The sequence below is a fragment of the Carcharhinus amblyrhynchos genome, chromosome 5, assembly GCF_965287045.1.
Source record: "Carcharhinus amblyrhynchos chromosome 5, sCarAmb.v2.hapA, whole genome shotgun sequence".
Classification (NCBI taxonomy): Eukaryota; Metazoa; Chordata; class Chondrichthyes; order Carcharhiniformes; family Carcharhinidae; genus Carcharhinus; species Carcharhinus amblyrhynchos.
This window is the reverse complement of record NC_137328.1, coordinates 29,833,030-29,855,120: the sequence shown is the minus strand read 5'-3', so window position 1 is coordinate 29,855,120 and position 22,091 is coordinate 29,833,030. Positions and strand designations below refer to the sequence as shown.

Sequence of the window (22,091 nt, the reverse complement as noted above, 5' to 3'; positions counted from 1 at the left end):
TTTTATACACTTCAAATAAAGATTCTTTACTGATAATGCTCCAAAGAGAAGCTGTAATACATAAAAGTGGTTATCAATTTAACTCTTTCTAACTAAATTGTTTCAGATTTCTTTGTGCACGTGAGTGGGAGACAGTCTGAGTGAGGCAGCCAGAGTGGGACTGGAACTTGATCATTTGGACCAGTATGGTAATTAAAGAGGCAGAGATCCAGACAGCATTCTAAGGAGGTAAGTGATATAAAGACCTACTCGATAAGTGAAGGTAAGAGTTTAATAAGTTTTCTTAAATAAATTTAATTGGTGATAGAAATGTCAGTCAGTGGGTTAAGCACTTGAGATGTGGGAGATACATGGTGTGTCCACTGTCTTAGACGACTATATCTGCAGGAAGCGCACCCAATTACAACTCCTCATAGACCATATTGACAGGTTGGAGCAGCAGTTGGATGCACTTAGGAGCATGAAAGTGGTGGAAAGCGTCAGACAGGAGGCAAGGTATAGGTAGATAAATGGGCGACCGCTAAAAAAGGCAGGCAGTCAGTGCAGGAATTCCCTGTGGTCGTCCCGGTCTCTAACAAGTATACCATTGTGGATACTGTTGGGGAGATGGCCTATCAGGGAATAACAGCAGCAGCAGCCAGAGCAGTAGCACCACAGCTGGCTCCATTGTTAAACATGGCTGGACAAAGAACAATAGAGCAATAGTTATAGGGGACTCAATGGTTAGGGATACAGATAGGCGTTTCTGTGAACATGAAAGGGACTCCAGGATGGTATGTTACCTCCCTGATGCCAGGGTCCAGGATGTCTTTGAACAGGCAGAAAGCATTCCGAAGGGAAAGGGTGAACCACCAGAGGTCGTGGTACATACTGGCACTAATGACATAGGTAAAAGAGTGATGAGGTCCTGCGGGAGCAGTTTAGGGAGTTAGGTAGAAAGTTAAAAAGCGGGACCTCTAGGGTTGCAATCTCAGGATTACTGCCTGTGCCATTTGCCAATGAGGTGAGAAATAGAAAGATAGAAGATGTCAGAGAGGAAGTTTAATGAGGACTTGTCTGTTGAGGTAGTATGGGCAGAAATTAGAAATAGGAGAGGAGAGGTCACCCTGTTGGGAGTCTTTTATAGACCTCCAAAAAGTTCTAGAGAGGTTGAGGAAAGGATTGCAGAGACGATCCTGGTTAGGAGTGAAAGTAATAGGGTAATTGTTATGGGGGATTTTAACTTTACTAACATTGATTGGAATTGCTATAGCTCTAGCTCGTTAGAGGGGTCAGTTTTTGTTCAAAGTGTGCAGGAAGGTTTTTTGACTCAATATGTAGATAGGCCAACTAGAGGTGAGGCTATATTGGACTTGGTGCTGGGAAATGAGCCAGACCAGGTGCTAGACTTGGAAGTTGGTGTGCTTTTCGGTGATAGTGACCACAATTCGGTTACGTTCACCTTAGTGATGGAAAGGGATAGGCATGAACCTCGGGTCAGTAGTTTTAGCTGGGGGAAGGGTAATTATGAGGCCATTAGGAGAGAATTAGGAAGCATTGGTTGGACTAGGAGATTACAGGGACTAGGAACGTCTGAAATGTGGAGTTTTTTCAAGGAGCAGCTACTGTGGGTCTGTGATAGGTATGTCCCTGTCAGGCAAGGAGGAATTGGTAGGGCTAGGGAACCGTGGTGCACAAAAAAAGTTGATTTGTTGGTTAGGAAGAAGAAGGAGGCTTATGTTCGGATGAGGCTTGAGGGCTCGGGTAGTGCAGTAGAAAGCTTTAGATTGGCTAGGAGGGAGTTGAAGAGGGAGTTAAGAAGGGCTAGAAGAGGGCATGAGATGACTTTGGCTGATAGGATTAAGGAGAATCCTAAGGCGTTCTATAGGTATGTCAAGAACAGAAGGTTGGTTAGGGCAAGATTAGGGCCAGTTACAGACAGTAGGGGGAAGTTGTGTGTGGAACCGGAAGAGATTGGAGAGGCATTGAACCATTATTTCTCTTCGGTGTTCACGCAGGACGATATGAATGTAGCTGAGGAGGTCACTGGGGTGAAGGGGTGTAAAATAGAAAGTATTGTAGTTGATACAGAGGATGTGTTGGATATTCTAGATGGGTTGAAAATAGATAAGTCCCCTGGTCCAGACGGGATTTACCCTAGGATTCTATGGGAGGCAAGAGAGGTGATTGCAGAGCCACTGGCTCTGATCTTCAGGTCGTCGTTGGTCTCTGGTATAGTACCGGAAGATTGGAGGACAGCGAATGTTGTCCCATTGTTTAAGAAGGGGAGCAGAGACTTCCCTGGGAATTATAGACCAGTGAGTCTTACTTCCGTAGTGGGCAAGGTTTTAGAAAGAATTATTAGGGATAGGATTTATAGTTATTTGGAGAGTAATGAATTGATTAGAGATAGTCAGCATGGTTTTGTAGTGGGAAGGTCGTGCCTTACTAACCTTATTGAGTTCTTTGAGAAGGTGACCAAAGAGGTGGATAGGGGTAAGGCAGTAGATGTGGTATATATGGATTTTAGTAAGGCGTTTGATAAGGTTCACCATGGTATGCTTCTGCAGAAAATGCAGATGTATGGGATTGGTGGTAATTTAGGTACTTGGATCAGGAATTGGTTAGCAGATAGGAGACAGAGGGTGGTGGTTGATGGTAATTATTCATCATGGAGTTCGGTTACGAGTGGTGTGCCTCAGGGATCTGTTTTGGGGCCACTGCTGTTTGTAATCTTTATTAATGATCTGGATGAGGGTATAGTTGGGTGGATTAGTAAGTTTGCTGATGACACCAAAGTCGGAGGTGTGGTAGATTGTGAGGAAGGGTGTCGAAGTTTGCAGGGTGACTTGGACAGGTTGCAGAGCTGGGCCGCGAGGTGGCGGATGGAGTTTAATGCGGAGAAGTGTGAGGTAATCCATTTCGGTAGGAATAACAGATGTGTTGAGTATAGGGCTAACGGGAGGACTTTGAATAGAGTGGAGGAGCAGAGGGATCTAGGTGTATGTGTACATAGATCCCTGAAAGTTGGGAATCAAGTAGATAAGGTTGTTAAGAAGGCGTACGGTGTCTTGGCGTTTATTGGTAGGGGGATTGAATTTAGGAGTCGCAGCGTCATGTTGCAACTGTACACTACTCTGGTGCGGCCGCACTTGGAGTACTGTGTGCAGTTCTGGTCCCCACATTACAGGAAGGATGTGGAGGCTTTGGAGAGGGTGCAGAGGAGGTTTACCAGGATGTTGCCTGGTATGGAGGGGAGGTCCTATGAGGAGAGACTGAGGGATTTGGGGTTGTTTTCACTGGAAAGAAGGCGGCTAAGAGGGGATCTTATAGAAACATATAAGATGATTAGAGGTTTAGATAGGGTGGATGGTGATAGCCTGTTTCCTCGGATGGAGAAATCTAGCACGAGGGGGCATGGCTTTAAATTAAGGGGGGGTAGTTATAGGACGGATGTCAGGGGCAGGTTCTTTACCCAGAGGGTGGTGAGGGACTGGAATGCCCTGCCTGCTGCAGTTGTAAATGCGCCTAGTTTGGGGGCGTTTAAGAGATTGGTGGATAGGTTTACGGACGAAAAGGGATTGGTTTAGATTAGTGGGTCAATGTTTTTTTTTTAAAAATAAGACTGGTCGGCGCAACATTGTGGGCCGAAGGGCCTGTTCCGCGCTGTAATGTTCTATGTTCTATGTTCTATAGTACAGCTTGTGGCTAAACAGCTGGTGTGGGAGGGTTGGTTTCAGATATTTGAAATGTTGGGATCTCTTCTGGGGCAGATGGGACCTGTACATGAAGGCCAGATTGCATCTAAACTGGAGGGGCATAAATATTCTGGCCGGGAGCTTTGCTAGTGTCACACCGGAGAACTTAAACTAATTTGGCAGGGAGGGTGGGAACTAAAGCAAAGGTGAGTTAACTGAAGGAGACCAAGAGAGTAGGGCCATTAAGATTCAGAGGAAGAGCAGGCAAGGTGTAGTAGCTGATCAAAGAGGGTCAGGTGGACTGAAGTGCATTTGCTTCAATGCAAGAAGTGTAACATAAGAACATAAGAAATAGGAGCAGGAGTAGGCCAACTAGCCCTTCGAGCCTGCCCCGCCATTCAATAAGATCATGGCTGATCTGTCGTGGCTCAGTTCCACATTCCCGCCCTCTCCCCATAACCCTTAATCCCCTCTCTTATCAAAAACCCATCAACCCGCGTCTTAAAAATATTTAGCGAGGTAGCCTCCACCACTTCAACGGGCAGAGAATTCCAGAGATTCACCACCCTTTGAGTGAAGAAGTTCTTCCTCAACTCCGTTCTAAACCGCCCCCCCTTTATCTTGAGGCTGTGCCCCCTAGTCCTACTATCCTTTCTGAGCGGGAAGAGTCTCTCCACCTCTATCCTATCCATCCCATTCATCATCTTATACGTCTCAATGAGATCTCCGCTCATTCTTCTAAACTCTAACGAGTACAAGCCTAATTTATTCAGCCTCTCCTCATAGCTCAACCCCCTCAACTCCGGTATCAGCCTAGTAAACCTCCTCTGCACTCCCTCCAAGGCCAAAATATCCTTGCGCAAGTACGGCGCCCAAAACTGCACACAGTACTCCAGCTGCGGCCTCACCAATGCCCTATACAGCCGCAGCAAGACCTCCCTACTTTTATATTCAATCCCCCTCGTTATGAAGGCCAGCATCCCATTCGCCTTCCTGACCACCTGCAAGTTGGGTTTTTGCGACTCATGCACAAGGACCCTGAGGTCCCTCTGCACCGTCGCCTGCTGCAGTTTTTCGCCACGTAAGTAATAATCCTTCCTACCATTATTCCTATCAAAGTGGATCACCTCACACTTGCCAACATTAAATTAAACACAGGTAAGGCAGATGAATTTAGAGCTTGGATTAGTACTTGGAACTATGATGTTTTCAGGCTTCAGTAAGGCCTTTGATAAAGTCAAAGTACCAAAGAAAAGCCAAGCAGCGTGCCTTAATGACAATCGTCTGGTGGCTCTGACATCCATCATTATGAAATGATTTGAAAGGTTAGCCATGACACGAATCAACTCCAGCCTCCTGGACTGCCTGGATCCACTACAGTTCGCCTACTGCCGCAACAGGTCAGCAGCAGACACCATCTCCCTGGCCCTGCATTCAACCCTGGAACACCTAGGTAACAAAGACACCCATGTCAGACTCCTATTTATTGACTACAGCTCAGTCTTCAACACCATTATTCCTAAGAAACTCATCTCCAAATTCCGTGCCCTGGGCCTTGGCTCCTCTCCAACTGGATCCTGAATTTCATAACCCATGGACCACAATCAGTAAGGATAGGCAACAACAACTCATCCAAGATTATCCTCAATACCAGTGCCCCACAAGGCTGCATTCTCAGCCCCCCTACTATACTCCTCATTCACCTCCAATTCAATTTTCAAGTTTCCTGACGACACCACTGTAGTGGGTTGGATATCAGTGACAAGACAGAAAACAGGAATGAGATAGAGAATCTGGTGAACTGGTGCGGCGACAATAATCGTTCTCTCGAGATCAACAAAACGAAGGAGATTATCATCAACTTCAGGAAGTTTAGTGGAGAACATGCCCCTGTCTACATCAATGGGGATGAAATAGAAATGGTCAAGAGCTTCAGGTTTTTAGGTGTCCAGATCACCAACCACTGTCCTGATCCTGTGATGCTGACACAATAGTTAAGAAAGCCCACCTATGCCTCTACTTTCTCAGAAGACTAAGGAAATTTGGCATGTCAGCTACGATTCATACAAACATTTACAGATGCACCATAGAAAGCATTCTTTCTCACAAACCTTATCGAGTTTTTTGAAAAGGTGACCAAAGAGGTGGATAAGGGTAAGGCAGTTGATGTGGTGTATATGGATTTTAGCAAAGCATTTGATAAGGTTCCCCATGGTAGGCTACTGCAGAAAATGCAGATGCATGGGATTGAGGGTGATTTAGCAGTTTGGATCAGGCATTGGCTAGCTGATAGAAGACAGAAGGAAATATTCAACCTGGAGTTCAGTTACAAGTGGTGTACCTCAGGGATCTGTTTTGGGGCCAGTGCTGTTTGTCATTTTTATAAATGATGTAGAAGGATGGGTTAGTAAATTTGCTGACAACACCAAAGTCAGAGGAGTTGTAGACAGTGAGGATGGATGTTACAGTTTGCAGAGGGACATAGATAAGCTGCAGAGCTGGGCTGAGAGGTGGCAAATGGAGTTTAATGCAGAAAAATGTGAGGTGATTCACTTTGGTAAGAGTAACAGGAGTACAGAATATAGGGCTAATGTCAGCTACGACTCACAAACTTTTACAGATGCACCATAGAAAGCATTCTTTCTGGTTGCATCACAGCTTGGTATGGCTCCTGCTCTGCCATGACAGGAGCATTAAATGCATCAAGGTAGATAAATCCCCAGGACCTGATGAAGTGTATCCCAGGACATTGTGGAGGCTAGGGAGAAATTGCAGATTCCCTAGCTGAGATATTTGAATCATCAATTGTCACGGGTAAGGTGCCTGAAGATTGGAGAGTGGCGAATGTTGTACTTTTGTTTAGAAAGGGAAAAGCCGGGAACTACAGGCCAGTGAGCCTCACATCTGTAGTAGGTAAACTGTTGGAAGGTATTTTGAGAAACAGGATCTACAGGCATTTAGAGACACAAGGACTGATTAGGAACAGTCAGCATGGGTTTGTGAGTGGAAAATCATGTCTCACAAATTTGATTGAGTTTTTTGAAGGGGTAACCAACAAGGTAGATGAGGGCAGTGCAGTTGATGTTGTCTGCATGGACTTTAGCAAGGCCTTTAACAAGGTACCGCATGGCAGATTGTTGCATAAGGTTAAATTTCATGGGATCTTGACAGAAGCCAGAAGGTTGTAGAGAGTTGTTTTTCAAACTGGAGGCCTGTGACCAGTGGTATGCCTCAGGGATCAGTGCTGGATCCACTGTTATTTGTCATTTATATTTATGATTTGGACGAGAATATAGGAGTCATGGTTAGTAAGTTTGCAGATGACACTAGGATTGGTGGTATAGTGGACAGTGAAGGAAGTTGTCTCCAATTGCAACAGGATCTTGATCAATTGGGCCAGTGGGCTTACGAATGGCAGATGGAGTTTAATTTAGACAAACGCGAGGTGACACATTTTCATACATTGAACCAGAGCAGGACTTACTGAGTTAATGGTAGGGCACTGGGACGAGTTACAGAACAAAGAGATCTAAGGATACACGTTCATGCTCCTTGAAAGTGGAGTCACAAGTGGACAGAGTGGTGAAGACGGCATTCAGCTTGCTTGGTTTCATCGGTCAGTACATTGAATACAGAAGTTGGAATTTCTTGTTGAAGTTGTACAAGACATTGGTAAGGCCACACTTGGGATACTGTGTGCAATCCTGGTCACCCTATTATAGAAAGGTATAATTAAACTAGAAAGAGGGCAGAAAAGATTTACTAGGTTGCTACTGGGACTTGATGGATTGAGTTATAAGGAGATGCTAGATAGACTGGGACTTTTTTCTCTGCAGCATAGGAGGCTGAGGGGTGACCTTATAGAGGTCTATAAAATAATGAGACAAGGTAGATAGTCAATATCTTTTCCCAAAGGTAGGGGAATCTAAAACTAGAGGGCAAAGGTTTAAGGGAAGAGAGGAAAGATACAAAAGTGTCCAGGGTGGCAAATTTTCATACAGACGATGGTGAGTTTCTGGAACAAGCTGCCAGAAATAGTAGTAGAGGTGGGTACAGTTTTATCTTTTAAAAAGAATTTAGATAGTTATATGGGAACGGTGGGTATAGAGCGATATGGGTCAAATGCAGGCAATTGGGATTACTTTAGGGGTCTAAAAAAAGGGGCAGCATGGACAAGTTGGGCCAAAAATCCTGTTTCCATGCTGTAAACTTCTCTCTCTTGATGGATCAGTTCTAGGACCTTTACTATTTGTAATACATATAAATGAATTGGAGGGAAACGTAACTAGTTTGACTAGTCAGTTTGCTGATGAAACAAAGATTGGTGGATTTGCGGATAGCAATGAGGACTATCAGAGGATACAGCAGGATATAGATCGGTTGGAGACTTGGCCACAGAGATGGCAGATGGAGTTTAATCCGGACAAATGTGAGCTAATGCATTTTGGAAGGTCTAATATGGATGGGAAATATATAGTAAATGGCAGACCCTTAAGAGTAATGATCAGTGGAGGGATCTGGTGTACAAGTACACAAGTCACTGAAAGTGGCAACGCAAGTGGAAAAAGTAGTCAAGAAGGCATACAGCATGCTTCCCTTTATTGGCCAGGGCATTGAGTTTAAAAATTGGCAAGTCACATTGCAGCTTTATAGAACCTTAGTTAGGCTGCACTTGGAATATAGTGGCCAATTCTCATCACCACATTACCAGAGGATGTGGAGGCTTTGGAGAGGGTACAGAAAAGATTTACCAGGATGTTGCTTAGTAGGAGGGCATTACTATGAGGAGAGTTTAGAGAAACTTGGTTTGTTCTCACTGGAACTACAGAGGTTGACGGTCGACCTGATGGAGGTCTACAAGATCATAAGGGGCATGGACTAGGTGGACAGTCAAAAGGTTTTTCCCAGGGTGGAAGAGTCAGTTACTAGGGGGCATAGGTTTATGGTGCGAGGAGCGAGCTTTAAAGGAGATGTACAAAGAAATTTTTTACACAGAGGGTGGTGGATGCCTGGAACTCACGTCAGGGGATGTAGTGTCATAGAGTCATTGAAGTTTACAGCATGGAAACAGGCTCTTCCATCCAACTTGTCCATGCTGCCCTTTTTTTAAAACCCCTAAACTAGTCCCAATTGCCTGCATTTGGCCCATATTCCTCTATACCCATCTTATTTATGCAATTGTCTAAATGCTTTTTAAAAGTTAAAATTGTACTTGCTTCTACTACTATCTCTGGCATCTTATTCCAGATACTTACCACCCACTGTGTGAAAAAATTGTCCCTTTTGTGTCTCTTGCCTCTCACCTTAAACCTATATCCTCTAGTTTCAGACTTCTCTGTCTCTGGAAAAAGATATTGACCATCTGGCTGATCTATGCCCCTCATTATTTTATGGACCTCGGTAAGATCACCCCTCAACCTTCTACACTCCACAGAAAAAAGTCCCAGTCTATACAGCCTCTCCTTATATCTCAAACTGACAAGTCCCGGTAGCATTCTAGTAAATCTCTTCTGCACTCTTTCTAGTTTAATAATATCTTTTCTGTAATACGGTGACCAGAACTATACACAGTATTCCAAGAGTGGCCTCACCAATGTTTTGTACAGCTTCAACAAGATGTCCCAAATCCTGTATTCAATGTTCTGACCAAAGAAACCAAGCCTTCTTTACCACTCTGTCCACCTGTGACTCCACTTTCAAGGAGATATGAACCTGTACCCCTAGATCGAACAGTTCTGTAACTCTCCCTAACACTGTACCATTAACTGAGTAAGTCCTGCCCTGGTTCAATCTACTAAAATGCATAACCTTGCATTTACCTAACTTAACCTCCATCTGCCATTCATCAGCCTACTGGCCCAATTGATCAAGATCCCGTTGCAATCCGAGATAACCTTCTTCACTGTCCACTATGCCACCAATCCTGGTGTCATCTGCAAACTTACTAACTATTCTCATCCAAATCATTAATATAAATGATAAATAACAGTGGATCCATCACTGATCCTTGAGGCACACCGCTGGTCACAGGTCTGCAGTTTAAAAAACAATCCTCTACAACCACCCTCTCTGGCTTCTGTCATCAAGCCAATTTTGTATCCGTTTAGCTATCTCACCCTGGATCCCGTGAGGTTTAACCTTATTGCAACAACCTACCATGCAGTGGTGGAAGTAAATATGATAGTTATTTCTAAGGGACGTCTGGACAAATACATGAATAAGATGGGAATAGAGGCATATGGTCCCCGGAACAGCAGGGAGTTCATGTTCCGAAGGGCAGCATGGCCAGTGTAGGTTTGGAGGGCCAAAGGGCCTGTTTCTGTGTTGTAATTTTCTTTGTTCTTTCTCACTAACATTTACAGATGCACCATAGAAAGCATTCTTTCTGGTTGCATCACAGTTTGGTATGGCTCCTGCTCTGTCCGAGATGCAAGAAACTACAAAATCCAGTGCATCACGCAAACCAGCCTCCCATCCACTGACTCTGTCTACACTTACTGCTGCCTTGGAAAAGCAGCCAGCATAATTAAAGACCCCATGCAACCTGGATATACTCTGTTCCATCTTCTGTCCGGGAAAAAAATACAAAAGTCCGAGGTCACATCCCAACCAACTCAAAAACAGCTTCTTCCCTGCTGCCATCAGACTTTTGAATGGACCTACCTTGCACTAAGTTGATATTTCTCTACACCCTAGCTATGACTGTAACACTACACTCTGTACTCTCTTCTTTATGAACGGTATGCTTTATCTGTATAGCATGCAAGAAATAATACTTTTCACTGTATGCTAATACATGTGACAGTAATAAATCAAATAAAAAGATTTTTCTAACACAAGTTGGTCTTTTTGCCCGCTGGCCACAAAGTTCATATCCTGTGAGACTTGTGTGTCTTATTCTCAATTGCTGTGATCAGTTAAAGATGACTTTTCTGCCTAGTGAGCTGTCAATATCAAAAGGCTCTAGCTCATAAGCAACCAAATCTCTGCTTCCAAACTGAAAACCTATCCTTTGATTGATGACTAAAGGCAATACTGGTCTGCACAATAATTAACTAATGCTTCAAACCATTATCACATGGGCAGAAATAAACCTATACTTGTGAGAAAAATCTTTTGACAAATAGATTAGTTCAACTGATTGTATTATGTTAAAGACAATGTGGCGTATCGGTCTCGGGAGTTAGCACTCTATTTCTTTATTCCTGCAGTACAAGAACACAAGTTTAAAAAAAACTCAAAAAAATCTATTTGGTACATATGCCCTGAGATGTTTTTAATGGTGCCACATGAATAGGAGATTTTAATAGGAATATCAAGCAAAATAAACTACCAAGAAAAATTTAAGTCTATGGATGTATATCATAATCAACAGAATTCTTACCTGGATATTTGTATTATTTATCTACTTTTAGAAAACTTGCTAATGTCACAAGTAACTTTGTTATTCCATCTCCAATTCCTCTTTTTCAGCTATTAATGTCTGAACCACAAATCATGTCATTTGCGACCACTTTGAAAAAAATATTTGTTACTTTCAAGAACTTTATTTTAAATGAATTAATATGGCTAAATTCCCTTGCAATCAATGAGTTTTTGTAGGTCACATTTAACATGCACGGATTTGTTGGTAGGAGATCGTGAGCGACTAATTTATTTGACGTTTTGAAAAGGTAACTAAATATATCGATGAAGGTAGCAAAGTTGATGCAGTTTACATGGGCTTCATTAAAGCCCTCAACAAAGTTTCAAATGGAACACTGGTTCAATAGGTTTAAGTTCATGGGATCCAAGGCAAGTCTGTGTGGAGTTTCCACATTCTCTGTGCACTCTGGTTTCCTCCCACAGTCCAAAGATGTGCAGGTTAGGTTGATTAGTCATGCTAAATTAACCCTGGTGTCGGGTATTAGCAGGGTAATTATGAGGGGTTAGAGGAACATGGCATGGGTGGGATTGTGTTCGGTGCAGACTTGATGGGTTGAATAGCCTCCTTCTGCACTGTAGGGATTTTATGATTCTAAGTTGGCAAATTGGATCCAAAAAGTGCTTTTCTGATTGGACTGCACTGTAGGGTTTCTATGATTTCTTTCTAATGATAATACCATTTGGCCAATTGGTGGTGTTGTTGATAGTTAGGAGGATAGGCTTAGGTTACAGGTTGATATTGATCAGTTGGTAAGTTGGATAGAGCAATGCCAGATGTAATTTAATACTGGTAAGTATGAGGTGATGCATTTTGGGAAGTCAAATAAGGGTAAGATATGCACAGTGAACTGCACCTAGGGAGTACTGAGGGATAAAGAAACCTTGTGTACAAGTCCATAGATCCCTGAAGCTGGCAACACAGGTAGATATGGTGGTAAAGAAGGCATAGCAATGCTTGCCTTCATTAGCCAGGACATAGAATATAGGAGCAAGGAGGTCTTGGTACAACTTAATAAAACACTGGTTAGGCCATAGATTGAGTATTGTGTGCAGTTCTAGTTGCCATACTATCAAAAGGATGTATCTGCACTAGAGACGGTGCAGAGGAGATTTGCCAGGATGTTGCTTGTGATGGAAACTTTCAGCTATGAAGAGAGACTGGATAGCTGGGTTTGTTTTCATTACAGCAGAAGAAGTTGAGGAGGGATCTCTCAGGAGGTGTACAAAATTATGAGGGGCATAAATAAGGTAGATCATGAGAATTTTCCCCCATGGCAGAGGTATCCAAGACCAGGGGACATAAATTTAAGGTGAAAAGTAAGTGGCTTAGAAGGGATCTGAGGAAAAAAATTTTCATGCAGGGGGTGGTGGAAATATGGAACGTGCTGCCTGAGAGGGTGGTAGAGGCAGCTACTCTCACAACATTCAAGAAAAATCTTGGCAAGCACTTACATCACCAAAGATGTGCTTGGCTGTGGTCCAGGTGCTGATAAATGGAATTAGTACAGATTGGTATTTGATGGTTGGCATAGACATGGTGGATCGAAGAACCTGTTTCTGTGCTGTATGACTCCATGCTACCCTACATTTTAATAGGTTATATGCAAGTCTTTTAACCGTATATAGATATAATTTACCACAGCATAGTGGGCAATCTTGCACGCTGCATTTCCAAACTAATAATATATATAACTTGGTTGCATTCTGGAAATAGGAATGCCACAACTGTTTTGAGTTTCAATGAATGTTGGACTGTTTAAAAAGAACAAGAGCTACAGATCAATAAAGTGATAGGACAGAATTTGTTTAAAATTAATTGTGACAATAGAAAGAAAAAGCTCCTAGATCGTGCTCCATGGTTTATTGTGCTGAAATGCATCAACATACCATATGCAAACATTGCTTAAAAAAAAACCCTTTGCCAAACTCAGCTCTACCTTGTTATTCAATACTTACTTTTGCAGAAGGTGTGAATTTTGGAATCTCAACCTTGGACAGTAGTTGGGAAACAGTTTCTTTGGACATGTCCTGTAACAAGTTAAATAGAGTTATACCTTCCCAAAAGTTGTGGTTTGTTCTCTCTAGAATTCCTGGCTCTATTACAGTACAGTATTACAGTAAATCCTGCTTCTTGACTGTTATGTCTGGCGCTCTCCCCACACCACCAGCCCTCCCCCCCACCCCGCAAAGACTGATCCTTGGCCTTATACTTTTCTTCTGTATTGTGACTGTGGTTTAAGCTGACTACACCTTCAACTCTGGAATTCCATCCCAAAACATCTTTACTTTGCTTGTTTTCTCTAAGTCTCTCCTTAAAATCCGATCAATCAATCAAGCTCTTAGACATATGTTAGAATGTCCAATGGCTCAGTTTTTGATGTTTTCTCTTATTAGTCTTGTGATGCAATACAAATGCAAATTGTTGAAAACCTTTTATCTAATAACCAAGACCTACCTGTTCCATATAAGGAATCTTGTAAATTGTTGCAAAAAGTCTTGCAGCACTTAATATAAAATTGTAATGCCTAAAATAATAAGACAATAGAAAATAATAATTGAAGGATTACATTGTACATCAAGACAAAACAGGATGCAGTTGCACATGATAACATCATTCAGGAACACAACTTCATTTGAAAAAACATTAAAAACCATGAAATTTGATTTATACAATATGGCAAATACATCGTTCACAGAAATTATGTTAATGATGTCAATTACATCATTAGCAGAAATTATGTTGACCAACTTTAATATATATAACTGATTTGGAGGAAAACGTAACTGGATTGATCAGTGAGTTTGCGGATGACACAAAGGTTGGTGGATTTGCGGATAGCAACAAGGACCATCGGAGGATACAGCAGGATATGGATCAGTTGGAGACTTGGGCGGAGAGATGGCAGATGGGCTTTAATCTGGACAAATGTGAGGTAATGCATTTTGGAAGGTCTAATACAGAGAGGAAATAGACAGTAATTGGCAGAACCCTTAGGAGTATTGATAGACAAAGGGATCTGGATATACAGGTGCAGAGGTCACTGAAAGTGGCAATGCAGGTGGAGAATGTAGTCAAGAAGGCACACAGCATGCGTGCCTTCATCGGCCAGGGTACTGAGTTAAAAAATTGGCAAGTCATGTTGACGCTTTATAGAACCTTAGTGAGGTTGCACTTGGAATATAGTGTTCAATTCTGGTCGCCACACTACCAAAAGGATGTGGAGGCTTTGGAGAGGTTACAGAAAAGATTTACCAGAATGTTGCCTGGTATGGAGGGCATTATGTGGAGATGCCAGCATTGGACTGGGGCAAACACAGTAAGAAGTCACACAACACCAATTTAATGTCCACCAAGTTTATTTGATAGCAAACTGACAAGCTTTCGAAACGCTGTTCCTTCGTCAGGTGGGTGGAATTGCTTGACTAGCAGATTAGCTGTAAAGACTCGCATTCTAATCAGTATTCTGTAAACTGTATGTGGCTTTATACGCCCTTCTCTGATCAGAACTTTCCACTTACCTGACAAAGGAACAGCATTCTGAAAGCTTGTGGGTTTACTATCAAATAAACTTGTTGGACTTTAACCTGATGTTGTGAGACTTCTTATGGAGGGCATTAGCCATGAGAAGAGGTTGGAGAAACTTGGTTTGTTCTCACTGGAGCGATGGAGGTTGAGGGGAGATCTGATAGAATTCTACAAGATTATGAGAGGCATGGACAGAGTGGATAGTCAGAAGCTTTCTCCCAGGGTGGAAGAGTCAGTTCTAGGGGGCATAGGTTTAAGGTACGAGGGACAAGTTTTAAAAGTGACGTACAAGGCAGACTTTTTTTTTTACACAGAGAATGGTGGGTGCCTGGAACTCGTTGCTGGGGGAGGTAGTGGAAGCGGATACGGTAGTGACATTTAAGAGGCATCTTGACAAGTACATGAATGAAATGGGAATAGAGGGAATATGGTCCCCGGAAGCGTAGAGAGTTTTAGTTAAATCAGACAGCATGGTCGGTGCAGGCTTGGAGGGCCTGTTCCTGTGCTGTAGTTTTCTTTGTTCTTTGTTGACTTAAATCGATTTACTGGACTTGTAATAATTTGTTTACTTAATTGAAATATGAATACCAATTAAAAGGGTTTGCTTAGATTCAAGCATTTATATAAAAAAGTTTTAAGTAACTGGTCTCAATTCGTCTAATGTGCAAAAGCATGAAATGGAATTTCTGTGATTGTAAACATCACACTTATGGGTGTTAGGTTGGTCTGAAAACAATTGAATTAATCAGACACAACTTCACCCACCTTCTGTAAGAAAAGATGAACAAATGCAGTGCTTGCATACCAACTGCCGTAACCTTGGAAAAGAAAGGTTCTCTTTTACAACATCAGCTTCTTGCAAGCTGTTCCCAGCATACCCACTAATTTCATCTTTTACTCTCATTCTAAAACTTCAAAAGCTGAACTCCGTGTTTTGCACCCTATCCTTTTGGTTTTCTCCCAAGTACTTCATAAACAGTATGTTTTGCCTGTATAGCGTGCAAGAAATACTTTTCACGGTATGTGACAGTAAGTCAAATCAAATCAAATCAAGATCACCCTATTATTTAACAAGATATTGGCCAATAAAGGTTGCATGCCAGGTCATAGGAGTAGTAAGTTCTGCTTATGCAGAACTGTAAATAATGACATAAGTCTAAAAAAGAAAATGAAATATAAATTTTGATGGTTACTTACAATTCATCATTTATGTCAAACTGCATTGGACAAGGTGGCCTCTTTGGTGACTGCCAAAATAAGCCTGTAAGCAAACATAATTGCTGCATTTTAAAATAAAACTTGGCAACGGTTTGATCAGTTTATCGGAGAAGGACAGGATGGCGGATACATGGAAACAGCACCTCTCCATATTTTGCTCACACCCCATCGAGTTGGTCTTTCCTTCATCATTACGAGAATCCTGAAACCTCCTACCTTACAGTATCGTGGAAGCAGCTTAACTGCAATAATGGCAGCAGTTCAAGAACTCCCAATGCTGTCTCAACTTCAGAAAGGCAATAAATTCTGATCTTAAAATGCAAGTAGAGATTCTTTTCTTTAACAAGAAACATCGACCTTATTTGCATTCTTAAAACAGTAACAATTCCAGTTCAGTAATGCGTTAGCTGGCATATTCAATGCACAGTGTGAAAGTGAACTATTTAAAATAGAAGGGTACCACACGTACTGAAATAACTGATCTCAGCTAGATAACAATTAACTAGATTTTTCTGTCAAAATAATAGGAAGGCTTTTAGTGCTCCACATGATTGGTGTGTAAATGGTACAGAAATTTCACATAGGAGTAGATGCACTGTTAAATACCAAGATCCAAAAGCTGCTGTCCGAGTTGTACATCTTCGTTGGTAGCTATGTGAAAGCTGCATCTTGGTGTCTGCTTCACAGTTGATGTGCACTGAATGTTTTGAAATTGCTTTATTTGCATGACAGATGAATTAAACTTACTACTAATGTTGATCAGTACAAGCTTTAAATGTTGTGATGTGTTAATTACTGCCAATCAAGCTCTTTTGTTGAAACTTGACTTTTACAACAATGGAGTCTCCCCTTCACGTATGAATCAATGTTGCAGATATTACGTGAAAACGTTTAAACTGTTTTAAAGAAAATGACTTTACTTTCCCCGTGTCTTTGTTTTCTCTTTTTACACCAATCAAGCTTTCCCTCTCTATTTCTCTTCCTGTACCTGATTTGATGAAGAATTCAGCCACACTAATTTATATTTCCTTTTTAACACTTTAATCTGATTTGCTAAGAAGGTACCTTGTTGTTTTCCCTGTTCACACAGGCAACAGGCACCAGTTTTAACTCATCAATAGGTTACTAACTTGCAATTGTGACCCAAATCTTTAATACCTAAACAGAGAAAAAAATCTAATTTTGCCAATGTTTTTGGGAAAGGCAAAGAGCCAGTTTATAGGCTGCAGTATTTGGAGAACACAGCAAGAACTAGTGGCATTTGCTACCAAATAAACCTGTTGGACTTTAACCTCATGTTGTGAGACTTCTTATGTGTTTACTCTACTCCAATGTCGGCATCTCCACATCATGACTATTTGGAGAAGACAGGAATCGATCCGATGTTCACGCCTTTTCTGCATTAGCAGTCAAGAGTGGGAATCTGAGCTTTTGAATTTCATAGCACCATTGCAACATCAAGTGAACAAATAGAAACATAGAAACTCAAAGCAGGAATAGGCCCTTTGAGTCTGCTCTGCCATTCATTTTGATCATTGAATTCAATATACTGATTTCCCCTTCCTCCCCCATAGCCCTTGATCAGTTGAGCTGTATCTAATTTCTTCTTGAAATCAGATAACATTTTAGCCTAAACTACATTCTGTGGTAACAAATTTCACGTATTCACCACCCTCTGGGTGAAGAAATTTCTGCTCACCTCAGTCCTAAAAGGTTTTCCTCTTATCCTCAATTCTGGACTCCTCCATCACTGGGAACATTCTTTCTGAAACTACCCTGTTAGAATTTTATATGTTTCTATGAGATCCCCTTTCACTCTTCTAAACTCCAATGAATATAATCCTAACTGGATTAGTCTCTCTTCATATGACAGACTTGCCATCCCAAGATGCCTGGTAAACCCTGGCTGTACTTCCTCTATATCCTTCCTCAGATAAGGACACCAAAACTGCACACAATACTCCAGATGTGGCCACACCAACACCCTATACAATTGCAGCACCCTATCCCTATCCTCAAATTCTCTCACTATGAAGGCCAACATACCATTTGTAGCACAGCGGTTAGCACTGCTGCTTCACAGCTCCAGGGACCTGGGTTTGATTCCCGGCTCAGGTCACTATCTGTGTGGAGTTTGCACGTTCTCCTCGTGTCTGCATGGCTTTCCCCCGGGTGCTCCGGTTTCCTCCCACAGTCACAAGTGGAGAAGGTTGTGAAGAAAGCGTATGGTATGTTAGCCTTTATAGGAAGGGGTATAGAATATAAGAGCTGGAGTCTAATGTTGCAGTTGTACAGAATGTTGGTTCGGCCACATTTGAAGTACTGCATCCAGTTCTGGTTGCCTTACTACCAGAAGGACGTGGAGACTCTGGAAAGAGTGCAGAGGAGGTTTACCAGGATGTTGCCTGGTATGGAACGACTGGGTTATGAGGAAAGATTGAAGAAATTGGGGCTCTTTTCCCTTGAAAGACTGACGGGGGATCTAATAGAGGTATATAAGATTATGAAGGGTATAGATAGCGTTAACAGAGGTAAGCTATTTCCTATGGTAGAGACACATAGTACGAGGGGCCATGGGCTTAAGGTGAGGGGCGAGAGGTACAACACAGATATTAGAGGGAGATTTTTCACACAGAGGGTAGTGGGGGTACGGAATGCTCTGCCAAGTAAGGTGGTGGAGGCAAGCACGCTAGAGATGTTTAAGAGTAACTTAGACAGGCACATGAGTGGGTTGGAGATGGGTGGATATAGGAAATTGTTTTAAATAAGGTTCATTAGCATTGGGGCGTCCCTGGTAAGGTAAATGGATATGGTGTGATAATAATTTTTCTCTTTTTCATTCACAGGTTTTAAGTCGGACCGCCTTGTTGCCCAACGAGGGGCATACACGCGATGGGTCGTACTCGGGCTTCTCTTGGTTGTTCGAGATTGGCCTAGTGTTTCATGTTGTTAGTGTGTGCTTAAACTGGGTAAAAAGTCTGACAACACCAGGTTTCAGTCCAACCGATTTATTTGATAGTAAACTCACTAACTTTCGGGTTAGCCCCTTAGTCAGGTGAATGGAGAGTTCTGGCCTCAGACAGAGCATATAAAGCACAGACAGTTTACAGATTACTGATTAGGATGCGAATCTTTACACCTAACTGCTGTTCAAGTCTTAAAGTGGCTAACAATGTGAGTGGAAGGAGCACTGATCACAGGTTAAAGAGATGTGTATTGTCTCCAGACAGTACAGTAAGTGAGGTTTTGCAAACCCAGGCAAGTCACGGGGGTTACAGATAGTGCGACATGAACCCAAGATCCCAGCTGAGACACAAGAACATAAGAAATAGGAGCAGGAGTAGGCCATTTAGCCCTTCGAGCCTGCCCCGCCATTCAATAAGATCATGGCTGATCTGTCGTGGCTCAGTTCCACATTCCCGCCCTCTCCCCATAACCCTTAATCCCCTCTCTTATCAAAAACCCATCAACCCGTGTCTTAAAAATATTTAGCGAGGTAGCCTCCACCACTTCAACAGGCAGAGAATTCCAGAGATTCACCACCCTTTGAGTGAAGAAGTTCTTCCTCAACTCCGTTCTTAACCGCCCCCCCACCCCTTTATCTTGAGGCTGTGCCCCCTAGTCCTACTGTCCTTTCTGAGCGGGAAGAGTCTCTCCACCTCTATCCTATCCATCCCATTCATCATCTTATATGTCTCAATGAGATCTCCCCTCATTTTTCTAAACTCTAACGAGTACAAGCCTAGTTTATTCAGCCTCTCCTCATAGCTCCGTCCTCATGTGTGCGGAACTTGGCTATCAGTCTCTGCTCAGTGACTCTGCGCTGTCGTGTGTCGTGAAGGCCGCCTTGGAGAATGCTTACCCGAAGGTCAGAGGCTGAACGCCCATGACCACTGAAGTGTTCGCCAACAGGAAGGGAACAGTCTTGCCTGGTGATTGTCGAGCGATGTTCATTCATCCGTTGTCGTAGCGTCTGCATGGTCTCACCAATGTACCATGCTTCGGGACATCCTTTCTTGCAACATATCAGGTAGACAATGTTGGCCAAGTTGCAAGAATATTTACCGTGTACCTGGCGGATGGTATTCTCACGTGTGATGATGGTATCCATGTCGATGATCCGGCATGTCTTGCAGAGGTTGCTGTGGCAGGGTTGTGTGGTATTGTGGTCACTGTTCTCCAGAAGGCTGGGTAGTTTGCTGCGAACAATGGTCTGTTTGAGGTTGTGTGGTTGTCTGAAGGCAAGAAGTGGGGGTGTGGGGATAGCCCTGGCGAGATGTTCATCTTCATCAATGATATGTTGAAGACTCCGGAGAAGATGTCGTAGCTTCTCCGCTCTGGGGAAGTACTGGACGACGAACGGTACTCTGTCCACTGTGTCCTGTGTTTGTCTTCTGAGGAGATCGGTGTGGTTTTTCGCTGTGGCGCATCGGAACTGTCGATCTATGAGTCGAGCGCCATATCCTGTTCTTATGAGGGCATCTTTCAGCATCTGGAGGTGTCTGTCACGATCCTCCTCATTTGAGCAAATCCTGTGTATATGGAGGGCTTGTCCATAGGGGATGGCTTCTTTAACATGTTTAGGGTGGAAGCTGGAGAAGTGGAGCATTGTGAGATTGTCTGTGGGCTTGCGGCACAGTGAGGTGCTGAGGTGACCGTCCTTGATGGAGATGCGTGTGTCCAAGAGTGCAACTGATTCTGGGGAATAGTCCACGGTGAGTCTGATGGTGGAGTGGAATTTGTTGATGTCATCATATAGTTGTTTCAGTGATTGTTCACCATGAGGCCAAAGGAAGAAGATGTCATCGATTTATCTAGTGTATAGCATCGGTTGAATATTCTGTGCAGTGAAGAAGTCTTGTTCGAACCTGTGCATGAAGGTGTTGGCATATTGAGGTGCAAATTTGGTCCCCATGGCTGTTCCGTGTGTCTGGATGAAAAACTGGTTGTTGAAGGTGAAGACATTGTGGTCCAGGATAAAGCGGATGAGTTGTAAAATTGCATCTGGAAACTGGCAGTTGTCAGCATTGAGTACTGAGGCAGTCGCAGCAGTGCCATTGTTGTGGGGGATGTTGGTGTAGAGCGCCGAGACGTGTCCCTGGTTCAACTGCTCCATGCGTGCTGAGTTTCTGTAGGAAGTCTGTAGTGTCGCGACAAAAGCTGGGGGTTCTTTGTACATTGGGTTTCAGGATGCCCTCGACGTAGCCGGAGAGGTTCTCACACAGAGTCCCATTGCCTGATACGATGGGACGACCAGGTGTGTTTGCCTTGTGTATCTTTGGGAGGCAGTAGAGATCTCCAATGCGGGGAGTACGTGGAATGAGAGCACGGAGGGTGCTCTGAAGGTCCAGATCAAAGGTCTTGATCAGATTGTTGAGTTGACAAGTGTGTTCTTTGGTCAGATCTGTGGGTAACTGTCTGTAGTGTTCCTCATTGTTTAGTTGTCGGTACGCTTCTTTACAGTAATCCGTTCTGTTCAGTATGATGATGGCCCCTCCTTTGCTGGTTTGATGACAATGTTGCAGTTTGTCTTGACAGCGTGGATGGCATTGCGTTGTGCTCGGGTGATGTTCAGGGCTGTCTTGTGAGTGCGGCTGATGAATCTGATGTTAACGCACCTCCTGATGGTTTGGGCATACAAGTCCAGTCGAGGGCAGCGGCCTTCCGGAGGAGTCCAATTGGACTCTTTCCTCCTAGGTTGTTGCACTGCAGATCTCTCTGTCGGCTGTTCTGGTTCATTGGCTGTCTCATTGTGTTCGCTGTTGGCCTCTTGGGGTTTGTGGAAAAACTCACGCAGTCTCATTCGCCTGATGAATTCCTCTGTGGATACCATCATCACACGTGAGAATACCATCCGCCAGGTACACAGTAAATACTCTTGCAACTCGGCCAACATTGTCTACCTGATACGTTGCAAGAAAGGATGTCCCAAAGCATGGAACATTGGGGAGACCGTGCAGACGCTACGACAACGGATGAATGAACACCGCTCGACAATCACCAGGCAAGACTGTTCCCTTCCTGTTGGCGAACACTTCAGTGGTCATGGGCATTCAGCCTCTGACCTTCGGGTAAGCATTCTCCAAGGCAGCCTTCACGACACACGACAGTGCAGTCGCTGAGCAGAGACTGATAGCCAAGTTCCGCACACATGAAGACGGTCTCAACTGGGATCTTGGGTTCATGTCGCACTATCTGTAACCCCCGTGACTTGCCTGGGTTTGCAAAACCTCACTTACTGTACT

General features: G+C 43.2%; 1 protein-coding gene across 2 annotated transcripts in view; it reads right to left on the bottom strand.

The window, feature by feature from the left end:
• The window catches only part of uba6 (ubiquitin like modifier activating enzyme 6), a 236,257-nt gene that overhangs the window by 15,906 nt on the left and 198,260 nt on the right, over positions 1-22,091 (bottom strand). For both annotated transcript variants that reach the window (XM_080188556.1, XM_080188557.1), the window contains 3 exons: positions 15,826-15,889; positions 13,558-13,627; positions 13,059-13,130 (listed from right to left, as the gene is read on the bottom strand). In XM_080188556.1, coding sequence (XP_080044682.1) covers positions 13,059-13,130; positions 13,558-13,627; positions 15,826-15,889 — 206 coding nt within the window. The remainder of the gene's footprint in view (positions 1-13,058; positions 13,131-13,557; positions 13,628-15,825; positions 15,890-22,091) is intronic.